Consider the following 17,541-nt stretch of genomic DNA (forward strand, 5'->3'; position numbering starts at 1 on the left):
GCTGTGGCACTCTGCAATCATTGGGGGACAATGCTGTGGCACTCTGCAATCATTGGGGGACAATGCTGTGGCACTCTGCAATCATTGGGGGACAATGCTGTGGCACTCTGCAATCATTGGGGGACAATGCTGTGGCACTCTGCAATCATTGGGGGACAATGCTGTGGCACTCTGCAATCATTGGGGGACAATGCTGTGGCACTCTGCAATCATTGGGGGACAATGCTGTGGCACTCTGCAATCATTGGGGGACAATGCTGTGGCACTCTGCAATCATTGGGGGACAATGCTGTGGCACTCTGCAATCATTGGGGGACAATGCTGTGGCACTCTGCAATCATTGGGGGACAATGCTGTGGCACTCTGCAATCATTGGGGGACAATGCTGTGGCACTCTGCAATCATTGGGGGACAATGCTGTGGCACTCTGCAATCATTGGGGGACAATGCTGTGGCGCTCTGCAATCATTGGGGGACAATGCTGTGGCGCTCTGCAATCATTGGGGGACAATGCTGTGGCGCTCTGCAATCATTGGGGGACAATGCTGTGGCGCTCTGCAATCATTGGGGGACAATGCTGTGGCGCTCTGCAATCATTGGGGGACAATGCTGTGGCGCTCTGCAATCATTGGGGGACAATGCTGTGGCGCTCTGCAATCATTGGGGGACAATGCTGTGGCGCTCTGCAATCATTGGGGGACAATGCTGTGGCACTCTGCAATCATTGGGGACAATGCTGTGGCGCTCTGCAATCATTGGGGGACAATGCTGTGGCGCTCTGCAATCATTGGGGACAATGCTGTGGCGCTCTGCAATCATTGGGAGACAATGCTGTGGCGCTCTGCAATCATTGGGGACAATGCTGTGGCGCTCTGCAATCATTGGGGGACAATGCTGTGGCGCTCTGCAATCATTGGGGGACAATGCTGTGGCGCTCTGCAATCATTGGGGGACAATGCTGTGGCGCTCTGCAATCATTGGGGTACAATGCTGTGGCGCTCTGCAGTGATTGGGGACAATGCTGTGGCGCTCTGCAGTGATTGGGGACAATGCTGTGGCGCTCTGCATTGAAAGGGGCTTGCACGCTGAACTCTGCATTGAAGGGGGCACGGAACAGTTGCATTGAAGGGGGCACGCACGCTGAACTCTGCACAGTGTTTATTGCATTGAAGGGGGCACAGCACAGTTGCATTGAAGGGGGCATGCACGCTGAACTCTGCATTGTTGGGGCACAGTACAGAGTTCATTGCATTGAAGGGGGCACAGTGTTTATTGCATTGAAGGGGGCAGCACAGCACAGTGTTTATTGCATTGAAGGGGGCAGCACAGCACAGTGTTTATTGCATTGAAGGGGGCACAGCACAGTGTTTATTGCATTGAAGGGGCACAGCACAGTGTTTATTGCATTGAAGGGGGCATGCACGCTGAACTCTGCATTGTTGGGGCACAGCACAGTGTTCATTGCATTGAAGGGGGCACAGCACAGTGTTCATTGCATTGAAGGGGGCACAGAACAGTGTTTATTGCATTGAAGGGGGCACAGCACAGTGTTTATTGCATTGAAGGGGGCATAGCACATTGTTCATTGCATTGAAGGGGGCACAGCACAGTTGCATTGAAGGGGGCATGCACGCTGAACTCTGCATTGTGGGGGCACAGCACAGTGTTTATTGCATTGAAGGGGGCATAGCACAGTGTTTATTGCATTGAAGGGGGCATAGCACAGTGTTCATTGCATTGAAGGGGGCACAGCACAATGTTCATTGCATTGAAGGGGGCATAGCACAGTGTTCATTGCATTGAAGGGGGCACAGCACAATGTTCATTGCATTGAAGGGGGCACGCACGCTGAACTCTGCAATGAAGGGGGCATGTACGCTGGTCACTGCATTGAAAGGGGGCATATACCATCTCCTGTACCATGACCTGTGACATGCCTATACCATATCTGTGCCATGCCTATACCATCACCTGTGCCATGCCTATACCATCACCTGTGCCATGCCTGTACCATGACTTCAAAGTCACGCAATTTTTTACTGCGTTTGACGCGAAGCAATACCTATTACATTTTTCTTTTTGCGCCCCCCCAAAAATTTAGAGCACCAGCCGCCACTGATCTTACATAAGTTATACTTGTATATCTGCTGTCTTTAGCTTTCTACACTGTTTAGAAAGTGATCATCGTGCTTGATTTTTTGCTTCCTATTCCAGTACTGGGTGTTGAGTCTAGGCATACACTGTGTGACAGCTGATTGGAGGAAAGGCACCCCCCCCCCCCACATAGGCAGAGGAAGGAAGAAACATGCAGAGCTGTGCTGTGAATAGACAAGCTCTCTGTTAATCCAGCTCTATGCACCCACCCCACACAAAATTTCCAGCTGCTTTTTTCTCCTGTATCAGAGAACTTGTCAGAAATTATCATGCTGATAACAGAGGAACGAAGCAGCAGAAAGACAAAGTACTTGGAGCTTTGGAGAGAAATAAGTAAACACCCCTACCCTGCCAGTGTCATTTTTACAGTAACAGTGCATATTTATAGCACTGATTACTGTAGTAATGTCACTGGTACCCCCAAAAATGTTAGTCAGGGGTCCGATCTGTCCGCCGCAATTTCACAGTCCTGCAAAAAAAAATTAAAAATTGCAGATCACCGCCATTACTAGTTAAAAAAAAAAAAAACAACAATAAAAATGACAGAAATCTTTCCTGTAGTTATTAAACGTAATAACTTTTGCGCAAACCAATCAAAATACGCTTATTGCGATTTTTTTTTACCAAAAATATGTAGCAGAAAACAAATTGGCCAAAAATGTTAAAAAAATTTAGATTTTTACTTTTTTTTTTCATATAAAAAAAAATGTGAAAAATATTTTTTCAACATTTTTTGGTTTATAGCGCAAAAAATAGAAATCGCACAGGTGATCAAATTTTTTGTGGGAAAAAAAGGGCGTCAATTTCATTTGGAAACACGCAATTGTCCGTTAAAGTCACGCAGTGCCGAATCGCAAAATAGGGCCTGGTAAGTGGTTAAATCAGAAAACCAGAAAGCAAGCTACTCACTAGGGGGGGAACCTCTGGGGGAGTCTAGGATGGAAAAAGACTTGGGGGTACTGGTAGACAACAGGCTTGGCAGTGGCATGCAATGCCAAGCAGCTGCAAGCAAAGCCAACAGAATACTGGGATGTATAAAAAAGGGGATTCACTCCAGAAATAGAGATTATTCTCCCTCTCTACAAGACTCTGGAGTATGCTGTCCAGTTCTGGGCACCGGTCCTCAGGAAGGATGTGCTGGAACTGGAGAGAGTCCAGAGAAGGGCAACAAAAATAATTAGGGGAATGGAGGACATCAGCTATGAGGAAAGACTACAAGCACTGAACTTATTCTCTCTGGAGAAGAGACGATTGAGGGGGATATGATATCAATGTACAAATACTGTACTGGTGATCCTAGCATAAGGAACAAACTATTCAGAGTAAAGAAATACAACAAGACACGTGGCCACTCACTAAAACTTGAGGAAAGGCGGTTTAACCTTAAAATGCGTAAGGGGTTCTTCACTGTAAGAGCATAAAGGATGTGGAATTCTCTTCCACAAGCAGTGGTATCAGCAGGGAGCATTGAGAGTTTCAAAAAACTATTAGATGGGCACCTTAAAGACCACAACATACAGGGGTATACAATGTACGGTTAAAAGCAAACACACACACATCATAGGTTGAACTGGATGGACTGATGTCTTTTTTCAACCTCACTAACTATGTAACTATGTAAAAAATCAGAACTCCATGAATGATCTTTTTTTTTTTAACGTACAAATGGTCCAGCTTGGCTCGATGTAAGTATCCATATCTGATACACAGAAGGCTGCTGGGAATGCAGAAATCATCTGGGCTACACCTGTAGATAGTCATGCGATTGGGTTCTATGCAAGTAGCTTCCCTCAGCACACTGATCGGGGGGGGGGGGGGGTGTCACCCCCCTCAAATACTGCTGCCATTCAGAGAACCCTTGTATCTTTTTTCATTTAATACAGGCGCGCTTTGATTTGAAGAGGCGGAGACTGTGACATCATCCACCCCTCCAATCAAAGAGCGCCTTTTATTCACTGAACTAAAAATGACAAAGCATTCTCTGAATTTTGTTGGTACTGAGTGACAATCTGTGATCAGTGTGCAGAGAGGAACCCGGAAGATCTGGAAGAGATACAGACTACTTGATTTTTAGTATCCCCATCAGTCCCTCTGGAACCCAGATATGGATACTTACATCAAGCCAAACTGAACCGATGTAAGTGTGCAAAAAAGAGATATTCTGTATTGCTTTAAAGCAAAAATCTACCTCTAGGGCCATTTACATTGCCAACTGCATGTGAATCGCACAGAATGTTCTGCATCTTCCTGGGTGATTCACATGCAGTTCTTTGCAGTGCGATTTCAGCTCATTCATTTTGAATGGGATGAAATCGCACCAAACCAAAAGCAGTGCAAGCACTACTTTTGGAAATGCACGACAACCGCATCGCATGGTACTTCAGTATCATGCAATTTAGTGCGGGCAAATGCACTGCGTTTGAGGTGTCATTAACTGCACCTGCTGCAGAAACGCAGGTTTTCCGCACAGTGAACGGCCCTTAACCTCAGAAAAGGAATCATAGATGCTTTTTATGTGCTAAAACATAAAGCATATTCATTGGAAATATTCTAAGTCCTGATACAATTTCATACCCGCAAAATGTGTTGCAGAGGAGCCGAGCAGAAAAAAAGAATAGTCTTTTGACTTTCCTTTTTGCCAGTATTGTAAAAATAAACAGATACACATAGAATGCATAGAAGGCATGGGGTGAGCACACAATGGTGCGCTCTCTGCTTCAAGCAGCTTTTTCCTCTCTTTGTAGAGAACGGTCAGAAAATAACTGCATAGCCGGTGTCAGGGGTAGGTGAGGGGGGGTCACCGGACACAGAGGACAGGCTGCACAAAGTGTGCCATGAGTGGTAAAAACCTGACATGGGGTCATTTCTGGAGCAACATACCATCTCCGAAAATTATATACCTTACCACATCCTAACTCTTCACACCGTTATTGCAGTCGCATCTTCCGCTCATTCAATAACTCTATACTATTGCTAGCTAGTACATGTATACAAACAGCATGGAGAATGAGCAGTAAACAAGATTGCCAATGGAGTCCTGAGTTCAATCCTGATTATTTTAGGGATTTATATAGTTCCGACAATATACACAGTGCTTTACATACTGTACATGTACAAGTATGGAGCGCCGCTATATCATGAGTATAAAAGTGAAATAATACAATTGTAAAATAGGGGGAAAATATTTAGAATAACATAATATGTTAGGCATGTGCATGTATGTATGCAAGTTAGGTAGGGACCTTAGATTGTAATAAATTCTACTAGGATATGGATGGATGTGAATGTACAGTATGTGTCAACAAATTAAAAAAAAAAAAAACAATTGAGAGGCACACCCTAGGAATAAACTAGAGAAAAAACTGGATATAGCAGCCAATCTTTGTAGTGTCCCCACATACACAAAACAGAATAAAAAAAGAGTATGGAGCAGTGCTGTATCAATAGTATAATAGTGAAATAATATAATCGTAAAATAGGGGGAAAATATTTAGAACAACATAATGTATATCTAGTGCTTCAACACATATACCATGCATATAAAAATATATATACCGTATATACTTGAGTATAAGCCGTGTTTTTCAGCATGTTTTTTGATGCTGAAAAAGCCCCCCTTGGCTTATACTCCAGTCATGGTCTCACTTACCTTTTCCCCGGTCAGTGCGCATGCACCGCCACTGCTCGGGAAAGCACGTACACTTGCGGCTATTCCCGGGCAGACGGCGCATGCGCAGTGCCGAGTTGGCGCCAGGCGGCAGCATTTTTAAATGCAAGGCGGAAAGGTAAGTGAGACTCCTCCGCAGCACTGCAGGTAAAGTGAGACTCCTGTACCATGCCCGCAGCACTGCATCTCCTGTACCGTCAGTGCCATGTCTGTGCCGTGTCTGAACCGTCTCCTGTGCCGTGCCTGAACCGTCTCCTGTGCCGTGCCTGAACCGTCTCCTGTGCCGTGCCTGAACCGTCTCCTGTGCCGTGCCTGAACCGTCTCCTGTGCCGTGCCTGAACCGTCTCCTGTGCCGTGCCCACAGCCCTGCATCTTCTGCACCATGCCTGCAGCCCCTGTACCATGCCTGCAGCCCCTGTTTTGGGTCTCGTGGTGGTCCATTTGGGCCCAGTAGCTGCTGCATTTCCCACCCTTGGCTTATATGCGAGTCAATATGTTTTCCTAGTTTTTTGTGGTAAAATTAGGTGCCTCGGCTTATATTCGGATCAGCTTATACTCGAGTATATACGGTATATTGTATGATGAATAAAAGTGCATGTGCAAGAGAACCTAAACATCAATGAGTGTTGCACTCCATCCAATGAAATATCCAAGTCCCAAACACGTCTGTTAACCATTTAAGGACTGGAAGGTTTTACCCCTTTAAGGACCAGGCCATTTTTTGCTATACGGCACTTCGTTACTTTAACTCACAATTGCACGGTCGTGCGACACTGAACCCAAGTAAAAGTATATGGTGGTATTTGATCTCCTCTGCTACTTTTATTTTTTGCTCTATAAACAAAAAAAGCGACACTTCAGAAAAAAAAAAACACACAATCATTTTTACTTCCTGCTATAAAACATTCCCAATAAAAAAAATAAATCTAATTTTTTAATCATTTTAGGCCAATATGTATTTTGCTACATATTCCTAATCCTAATAAAAAATCCTAATAAGCATATATTGATTGGTTTGCGCAAAAGTTATCGTGTCTACAAGCTAGGAGAAAGATGTCATTTATATTTATTTTTTTACTAGTGATGGCGGTGATCAGCGGTTTTTAGCGGGACCGCGACATTGCGGTGGACAGATCGGACCCCTAACTGACATTTTTGGAGGGACCAGTGACATTACTACAGTAATCAGTGCTAAAAATATGCACGGTTTTACTGTACTGACACTGGCAGGGAAGGGGTTAACACCAGAGTCAATCAAAGGGTTAAATGTGTGCCTGTGGGGTGCTTTCTACACAAAGCGACACACATGTATGTTTCGCGTAACAGAGCCGACCTGTCGCGGTAAAACTACAGTGGCTGGTTGGCAAGTGGTTAACTGAGAATACCAGTTGCTGGAGTTTTGGTAGAGCACTGTTGTTCCATTCTTTCCTAAAAAAGGATCTGAGGAAAGGGATTTAGGAGTAATTATTTCAGAAGACTTAAAGGTGGGAAGACAATGTAATAGAGCAGCACGAAATGCCAGCAGAATGCTTGGATGTATAGGGAGAGGTATAAGCAGTAGAAAGAGAGAAGTGAAGTGCTTATGCCGCTGTACAGAACACTGGTGAGACCTCACTTGGAGTATTGTGCGCAGTACTGGAGGCCATATCTCCAGAAGGATATAGATACTCTAGAGAGAGTTCAGAGAAGAGCTACTAAACTAGCACATGGATTGCAGGAAAAAAACTTACCAGGAAAGGTTAAAGGACCTTAACATGTATAGCTTGGAAGAAAGAAGAGACAGAGGGGATATGATAGAAACTTTTAAATACATAAAGGGAATCAACTCGGTAAAGGAGGAGAGCATATTTAAAAGAAGAAAAACTACCACAAGAGGACACAGTTTTAAATGAGAGGTTTAAAAGTAATATGAGAAGTATTACTTTACTGAGAGAGTAGTGGATGCATGGAATAACCTTCCTGCAGAAGTGGTAGCTGCAAATACAGTGAAGGAGTTTAAGCATGCATTGGATAGGCATAAGGCTATCATTCATATAAGATAGGGCCAGGGACTATTCATAGGATTCAGATATATTGGGCAGACTAGATGGGCCAAATGGTTCTTATCTGCCGACACATTCTATGAAAGGTCTGGACTGCAGGCAACCAGTTAAGCACCCAGACCCTTTCACTATGAAGCCATGCTCTTGTCCTAGATGCAGTATGTGGTTTAGCATTGTCCTGCTGAAATATGCCTTCCCTGAAAAAGACATTATCTGCATGGGAGTATATGCTGCTCTAAAACCTGGATCTTTCAGCACTGATGTTGCCTTTTCAGGTATGCAAGCTGCCCATTCCACATGCACCAATACACCCCCATATCATCAGAGATGCAGGCTTTTGAAGGGAGCGCTGATAACAAGTCAGGAGGTCCCTCTCCTCTTTAGTCTAGAAGACGTGGCACTCATGGTTGCCAAAAAGAATGTCAAATTTAAACAGTTTTCCGCTTTCCAACAGACCATTTTATATGAGCTTGGCTCAGAGAAGATGTGGTGTTTCTGGATCATATTCCAATATGGCTTCTTCTTTGCATGATAGAGCTTTACTTTGCATTTTTGAATGGCACAACAAACTGCCCCATGGGCTGAATGAAAAAAAAAAAAAAAAAAAAGAACATTGCATGTATGCACTAATGCACATCATTAGAAGTGGGTGGATGCTGGGAGGTCTAATGATGGCTATTTCACACACTTTCTGGCAGAGATTTCTTCATCCACATCGATCGATGTGAATGGCGGAATCTGTTACGTTCTCTTTTCTCGTTTAGCCCACAGGCTGCATGAAAAAAAAAGAACCTTATAATATATGCCCAACAAGGACCAGCAACGTACTGGTATGTCGCTAGACCTTGAGTGGTCATATCAGGATGATGCCTGCAGATTTAGGCATCATCTTGGTATTGTTTTTTACAGCTAGCGGTCGGCTTTCAGGTAAAAGCAATCCTAGCGGCTAATTAGCTAATTAGGGGCAAGTGGTTAAAGAGGTAGTAAACTATAGTGTAAGCTATTTTATAACTTGTACCTAAAAGTAAGATTACCATCAGGCTTACCTGTAGGTGCAATGAATATCTCCTAAATGTATACTGTTTAGAAGATATTCACATAGGCAATGGCCGACGTCATCACCCACATATGCACAGTGACGCTCTGCATTCACAGCATTTCAGTGTGCCATGAAATGCATAGCACTGTACCGAGGTCAGGCTCCCAATCGCATGTGTAGGAGTGACGTCATCGCGGCCCTTGCCATTCATAAAGTCGGAGCTCGAGGACCCGGAAGAAAGACCGAGTGAAGATGGAAGCGCCGGAGAGCTGTGACAGTGCTGCACTGGAGGGCTCCGTGTATAGGCAAGTCTGTCATAATATGCTAGTATACAGAGCATTCTAGTACATCGTGACTTAAACCTGCAGAGGGCACGATTTTTTTTTTCTTTTTTGTGGTGGCTTACTACCGATTTAATCTAACAGATCTCAGACCAAATTTCAGTGTAGATGAGTGCGTTTCTGTTTGTGTGTATAAAGGATATTATTGATTAATCCCTTGTTCACACTGCCGCAGCTTCAAAGTCACACGACTTTGAAGCCGACATCCCTGCGTGACTTTATTGCGGCTTGCATACAACTTTTTTAACAGAAGTCAATGCAAGTCATGTTGAAGTCGCACCAAAAGTGTAGAGACCTATTTCTAAAGCAGAGCGACTTGAGTTGTACCAATTAGAACGGTTCCATTGCCGATAATGGGATGCGACTTTGAACTCTCAAGTCACTTGACAAGTCGCGGCAGTGTGAACCAGGGCTTAAAGCTCTTCTTAGTTCTACACACTCTCTAAAATGTCACTACAGCAATCATTCTGATTAGAGAACATTAATATTACATAATTTCCTTTAAACGGAAACTGTTTATAGTCTGAATTAAAATCAAAGACTGTTACTCGCCCTTGTAACTACAGATTGTTGGAAAATATATTTTCAGGTTTAATAATTCATCTAATCATAAGAGAAAATGGCATAAGACACCTGGGCAGGTGATAAATGTCTGTTACACATTAAGGTGCCTGCAGAAACATGTAATGCAATTAAAACCAAGAGGGGAGTTTGCTCCGAGTGGAATTCCCCTGCTAACTGCCAGCTGTTAATGGAAGAACATCAAATAATATGGGTAACGGCATTCTAAACTGACACCAACAACCTCGCCATATACAAACACCTGGCAGAACTTTCCAAGAGGAACTTTCCAAGTGGAACTTTAAAGCGGAGTTCCGGGCAGAGAAACGTTTTTTTTTTTTAACATACCCCCGGGACAGTCAGGGCTAGCACATTCCACAATGGCTAGCCTCTGATCTGTCCCGGTTCGCACTTACCTTTTAGAAGAAATACTTACTTAGAAGTTTTCTTCCACAGCGTTTCCATCTCGGTTGTGGGCAGCTGAAGCCGGCGCGGTCCTCTTCTCTGTCTTCTTCCGCGTCTTCGTGTCCCAGAATGCGCCGCACCGGCCCCTCTCGTCACTTCCGGTGCGGCGCCGCATTCCTAAACAGCTTCTGGGCATGCCCAGAAGCTGTTTAGCAGGGGAATGCGGCGTCGCCCGGAAATGACGAGCGGGGCCGGTGCGGCGCATTGATTCCTGGGAGCTATGACGTTTAGCTCCCAGGAATCATTGCGAGGCAGGAAGTGACGGGGAGAGCCTCGGCGCTGGAGGAGGAAGCTGTCATAGGTGAGTATTTACGATCGTCAATTACAAGGTGAGTTTTAAAAAAAAAAAATCTAACTATCCAATTCCTTTTCAGGTTAGGCTGAACTAGCGGACGGGCACAAAAAAAAAATATCGTTTTTGTGCCCGGAACTCCGCTTTAAATAAAAAATCTAAAGTGTGCATCCAGGCAGGCTTTTTATTGAAGAGCGCTACAGGAGGAGATTTACTTAAACTGGAGCATGCAAAATCTGTTGCATAGAAACCAATCAGCTACCAGGTTTTATTGCCAAAGCCTAATTGAACAAGCTGAAGTTGGAAGCCGATTGGCTACCATGTAGAACCGCACCGGAGTCAGAGTGCTCCAGTTTTAGTAAATCTCCCCCTGTATCACAATGAAGGGCTCTCACCTGACTGTTCAGAATCCTCTTGACAATGTACAATAAGCTGTGCATGTGCACATCAGTGTAGTATGTTGGTATTTGCCAGGATGAATGAATTTCTGAGCATGCACAGATTTATGTCACCCAGGTACAGACAATCAAGACAGCCGAAGATTCTGAACCAGGAAAAAGATTGGGTGAGAATGTCGGTGTTGATGAACAGAGATGAGCTTGGGAAGAACTCCTCTGTAGCTGAACTCTAAACTTGAGTTATTTTTTCTTTTTACTCCAATGAAACGAGTCGGGTCATGCCTGCCTCTTTGTTTAATAAAGTGGGATGATGACTTTGCTATGTGTGCAAGTCGCCTACGTACCTCTCAAAGCCTGGATGAAAAACTCAGAGATGGCATCCACCCCTGTCCCGTCTTGTTGCTAGGAAGTTGCTATGACACTCCCAGCTATAACTGCTCACCCCCACCATCACAGGAATGAGCTCTCGACCCCCTGCACATGTGCAGCAGGGATGGGCTGGGAATGACCCTGCCCACAGCTTATTGGAGCAAAAAGTCAGCGCCAGTTTGATGAGTTTGGAGGACACACAAGTTTATCTATACTGGAGAGGGTGTTCGTGGACATAACTTCACTGGAGGGGAGGAGAGTACATTTAGAGATTTTAATTCACTAAACTTTAAAGCGCGTGTTATTTGCCATATTCCCAATAGCATTTAATATAGACTACTTATGACTGGTAGGTAGTAGGAGGTTAAAAGTCCAACTATGGGTGGAGCCAGAAGGAATCCACAAATTTTAGGATTGTATTTAAAAAACAAAAGAGAAAGGGAAGCAGTCATGCAAAGTTTACACTCCCTTAAGGGTAATTCCAAAATTACTAAAGGGCAATTCCCCTTCTTGCTATTTCCTTCTTGCGTGAACAGCTCTAAGCACTAAGTTACATTAGGACACCAAGATACAAGTCAGGTGTATTTTTCACCATTTTTTGGTGAGATTCTCCATAAGGATTAATCACTTCTAAAGGGATGCAACTTTTCTCTTCAGAGTCCTGAAAGTGCAACAGATGCTTATAATGAATGAGTCACTCCCATTCAAAATAAGTTGTGCACAAGTCACAATCTAAAGCCCCGTACACACGATCAGATTATCGAACGATCTGTCGTCCGTTTTTTGTGGCAGGCTAGTCTGATGTGGAAAGTGAAGAGGTTATTTTCATACGAATTTTCCCGTACGACAGAATTCTACTTCAGAAATGATGTGATGTGTGGATTGCTTTGTATGTGTTCTTTCCTCTCTGAGCATGCCTAGTCTTGCTCTTAAGATTTTTTTTCCGTCAAAATCTGTACTAATGAGACGAAAATCGGACGTTGTTTTGACGGACAACAAAAATTATATAGCCTGCACACCAGGATTTTGTTGGCCGAAAAGTCGGGAGTCGGCTGTCGAAATCACCATACTTACAATCCGAAAATCGGCAGATCGGTCGTCGGATGAATTTTCCCTACAGATTTTCTTATCGTGTGTACGGGCCTTAACAAAGAGCTATTACTTCAGAGCAGAAACTGGTAGGAATCTGCAACAAAGTTTGTTAAAATCCTTGCAATGTACATTAATCACCCAGAGGGGAATGTTTTTTTCTCAACAATAGTGGAGAGGGTAACTTACGCCCCTTAAATGGAACATACCTGGTTTATCCTGTGACTGTATCATGGGGGGAACTCCATATCTGTCCTTGGCAAAGTCCTAGGTAAAAAGAAACAGGAACTGAATAGTACCCAACATGAATAATTGCTTTTCTTCATCACACTCATGACACCACCATCAGAGGGTGAATTTTAGACATGATCTGTTTTTGAAAAGGACTACTGCAATCATTAAAGGTTGTACTTCTATGGATCACAGGAGAGCAATTCGTTTTGCACTGCTGTAACCCATCACAGAAGTCCAGGCACCGTGTCATCAATGGAAGTATATATATATATATATATATATATATATATATATATATATATATATATATATATATATATATATATATATATATATATATATATATACATACACACACACACACACACACACACACACACACACACACCTTCTCATTCAAAGAGTTTTCTTTATTTTCATGACTATGAAAATTGTAGAGTCACATGATCCCTGGACAGGAAAGTGTTTTTTTTTTTTTGTTTTTTTTTTGGCGGGGGGGGGGGGGGAGCCTGGAGTTCTTCTTTAATAGCTTAGGTTAGCCAGCAAAGTATATAACTTAGATGCCACCCTTTCTACAGTCAGTAAGCCGCAATGGAAAGTGATAAAAGTGAAAGACGTCACATTGGCACAGAGTAAAACTGCTGCCATTTTCAGGTGAGAGAAGTAACACAAACAATTGGTTACTCTAGTAAACATTTTACTCTGTGAAAACCACATGGAGGTGCAAAGCACACCTACACAACCCCGAAACCCACTTCTCAGCTCTCGTGTAGCTGAGGGTCTGACACTTACCTCTCCTTCATCTGCCTGCTGCTCAGATGCCTACAAAGGATAAAGAAAAACAAATCTTAGCAAACACTGAAAAAAGTAAATGCAACAGCACATTGCACTCACAAGATTAACTATTTTTTTTTTTTTTTGTAAACAATGACATTTTTTTACACATTTTCTCAACAGACTTCCCAATGTTGAACCCATTAGTTTACCCTTATGGTAAAATTCTGCTATTCTCAGAAGCTTTTGGATATTGAACTTTCTAAGATATTAGATCATAGACTGACTGTGTTAGCACATTTACAGGAAGCTCCATGGTCTGCTGTGCTTAACCACTTTACCACCGGAGGATTTTGCTGTCTTACGTCCAGGCCACTTTTTGCGATTCGGCAATGTGCGACCGACAATTGCGCGGTCATGCAACGCCGTACCCAAACTAAATTTACGTCCTTTTTTTCCCACAAACAGAGCTTTCTTTTGGGTATTTGATCACCTATGCTATTTTTACTTTTTGCGCTATAAACGAAAAAAGAGCGACAATTTTGAAAAAATAACAATATTTTTCAATTTTTTTATATGAAATTTCCCCCCAAAAAAAATTTAAAAATCAAAATTTTTTATCATTTTACGCCAATTTGTTTTCTGCTACATATTTTTGGTAAAAAAAAAAAAAAAAAAAAATCGCAGTATTTTGATTGGTTTGCACAAAAGTTATTGCATTTACTAACTAAGGGAAAGATTTCTGTCGTTTTTGGTGTTTTTTTTTTTTTTTTTTTAACGAGTAATGGCGGCGATCTGCGATTTTTTTGCGGGACTGTGACATTGCAGCAGACAGATCGGACCCTTGACTGACATTTTTGACACTTTTGGGGGTACCAGTGACATTACTACAGTAATCAGTGCTATAAATATGCACTGTTACTGTAAAAATGACACTGGCAGGGAAGGGGTTAATTTTATTGGAGAGGGAGGGGTTAATGTATGCCTGGTGCTTACTGACGTGTGTGGGGGGAGGGGACTGAGTGACACAAGGACAGATCGCATGTTCAGCTATGCTGAACCCAGCAATCTGTCATTGTCTGTCACTTAGGAGATCCGCCCGCTTTGTTTACACAAGCGGGCGGATCTCCACACTCGATTCCCCGACGATCGGGGAAGAGCAGCGGCAATCGCCGCTGCTCCTCCCCTGGCCCGACTCCTGCTGTGACTGAATACAGCGGGAGCGAGATTCCGGCGGCGCGCGCGCCACCGAGAGAGGGGAATGTCTGGCGACGTAGGTCTACGTCGCCAGACGTTATCGAGCCACTTTGCCGCAGTAAAGCTCTAGTGAGCAGTGCGGAAGTGGTTAAAGTGGTTTGTTCTCACCTTGAGAACTTTTACCTATAGATAAGTCTTTAATAAGGCTTACCTATAGGTACTGTAAAGATCTCCTAAACTTGCACCGTTACATATATTTACATTGCATGCAGCCGGTGACATCTCAGCGCATGCGCTCTGAAGAAAGGGCTGCCTGTGCCGTTTCTTCAGAGCCCTGTGCCGTGACCAGCAGCTCCCACGCACATGCGCAGAAGTGACGTCACACGTTTCGGGCCGGTAATACAGCCGGAGTCCGCAGAACCGTAAGGAAGACGGGCGAAGATGGATGGGGACAACGCGGGCTTCATTTGCAGATAAGTGTCACATAATGTGCTAGTATGTGATGCATACTAGCACATTTTGCATTTACTTTGCAGGGGGAAAAAAAAAAAAAAAAAAAAAACAGGAAGAGTTTACGTCCTCTTTGAAGCCAAACTCCATTCTTAAATTTAAGTGATACTAAATAAACACACACTGCTTAATTTACATTGTCCCTTCTCTGTATATGGATGATGGCACTTTAATTATTTTATTAATTAAAAAAAAAAAAAACATCTAAGTACCTTTTGCTAATATACAGTTGTCACATGACCCAGCTCTTTCCCACCCGGTCTGCAGAGAAACAGTGACAGGAGGAACTTCTAGTCCTCTGCTGCTGGTCACATGTTCAAAATAAAAATTTTAAAAAAGTCTTTGGGTTATAGAGTAAAAAAAAAAAAAAAAAAATCAATAATATTGTTTTAAAAGCATTTGATATGACTTTCGAAACATTATGGGGCTAATTTCAAATATCGAAATGCAACGTTTTATGGCAATAAAACAAACTGTCGTGTCGGATTTTGGGAGCCTAAACAATTGATTTTCTAAACATTGATAGTGGAATTGATTGAAAACAGTTTGAAAAAATCTACAGCGCATGCGAGTTAAAATGTAACCCTGGCCTGGATTATATAATCGATCAATTAGAAATGTAACGTTTATGTCATTAACGATCCATAATATGTTAATAATTAAGTGACATATATTGAAACAATGATGGCGTTATTGCATGCACGTTCAACAGATCTTTAAAAAGCTGACCATTTTTTTCGACAATTTTCTGGCCAGGTATGGCCAGCTTTCCTCTCGATCTGGTTACATTGTAAAAATATGAATATTGCAACAAAAAATGGAATTTAAAGCAAAATTTGCACTTTCACCATGCTGGACAATTCAGCAGCTTTGCTTTAAATGTATCTAAACCCTAACAAACATCTCCTATGTGCGCTTTGGTCTGTTAACCCTTTGTTGCTGACCCCCGGAGAGTATAAATGCTGTGAGGCATAGGTGGGCTTTCCTCTGATGTGATGGGAGGCTCTCATATATTGGGAGAAATATGAGCTAATTGGAGGCCTCTGACTCTGTTGAGGGGACTCTGATGTGATGGGGACCTCTAACACAATAGGGGGACCTCTGTTGTGAAGGGAGGCTTCTGATATAATAGGGGGACCCTTGGTGTGATGGGAGGCTCTCATATATAGGGGAAACTAATTTGATGGGGGGCCTCCGACTCTGTGATGAGGGGACTCTGGCATAATAAGGGGACCTCTGTTATGATGGGAGGCTCTCATATATGGGGGGGGCCTCTGATGTGATGGGGGGACCTCTGATGTGATGGGGGGGACCTCTGATGTGAAGGGGGGGTTCTCTGATGTGATGGGGGGGAGACCTCTGATGTGATGGGGGGGAGACCTCTGATGTGATGGGGGGGGGGGGAGACCTCTGATGTGATGTGATGGGGGGGGACCTATGATGTGATGGGGGGGGACCTATGTGATGGGGGGGGACCTCTGATGTGATTGGGGGGTTGGTCCTCTGATGTGATGGGGGGTTGGTCCTCTGATGTGATGGGGGGTTGGTCCTCTGATGTGATGGGGGGTTGGTCCTCTGATGTGATGGGGGGTTGGTCCTCTGATGTGATGGGGGGTTGGGCCTCTGATGTGATGGGGGGTTGGGCCTCTGATGTGATGGGGGGTTGGGCCTCTGATGTGATGGGGGGTTGGGCCTCTGATGTGATGGGGGGTTGGGCCTCTGATGTGATGGGGGGTTGGTCCTCTGATGTGATGGGGGGTTGGTCCTCTGATGTGATGGGGGGTTGGTCCTCTGATGTGATGGGGGGTTGGTCCTCTGATGTGATGGGGGGGGCCTCTGATGTGATGGGGGGGGCCTCTGATGTGATGGGGGGGGCTCTGATGTGATGGGGGGGGCCTCTGATGTGAAGGGGGGACCTCTGATGTGATGGGGGGGACCTCTGATGTGATGGGGGGGACCTCTGATGTGATGGGGGGGACCTCTGATGTGATTGGGGGGGGCCTCTGATGTGATGGGGGGGACCTCTGATGTGATGGGGGGGACCTCTGATGTGATGGGGGGGACCTCTGATGTGATGGGGGGGGACCTCTGATGTGATGGGGGGGGACCTCTGATGTGATGGGGGGGGGGACCTCTGATGTGATGGGGGGGGACCTCTGATGTGATGGGGGGGGGGACCTCTGATGTGATGGGGGGGGGACCTCTGATGTGATGGGGGGGGGACCTCTGATGTGATGGGGGGGGGACCTCTGATGTGATGGGGGGGACCTCTGATGTGATGGGGGGGGGACCTCTGATGTGATGGGGGGGGGACCTCTGATGTGATGGGGGGGCCTCTGAGGAGAAGCTAATTCCACCAGGGGAAGGAGCAGCTGAAGAGCACTGGAATGTTGATCATAAAGTGGTCAG

General features: G+C 44.3%; 1 protein-coding gene across 1 annotated transcript in view; it reads right to left on the bottom strand.

The window, feature by feature from the left end:
• DARS1 (aspartyl-tRNA synthetase 1) overlaps positions 1-17,541 on the bottom strand; it is a 205,618-nt gene that overhangs the window by 131,314 nt on the left and 56,763 nt on the right. Inside the window, exons 3-4 of the mRNA XM_082260094.1 lie at positions 13,444-13,473; positions 12,627-12,684 (exon numbers count right to left, since the gene is read on the bottom strand). Coding sequence (XP_082116220.1) covers positions 12,627-12,684; positions 13,444-13,473 — 88 coding nt within the window. The remainder of the gene's footprint in view (positions 1-12,626; positions 12,685-13,443; positions 13,474-17,541) is intronic.

The sequence above is a fragment of the Pelophylax lessonae genome, assembly GCF_965119305.1.
Source record: "Pelophylax lessonae genome assembly, chromosome: 6".
NCBI lineage: Eukaryota > Metazoa > Chordata > Amphibia > Anura > Ranidae > Pelophylax > Pelophylax lessonae.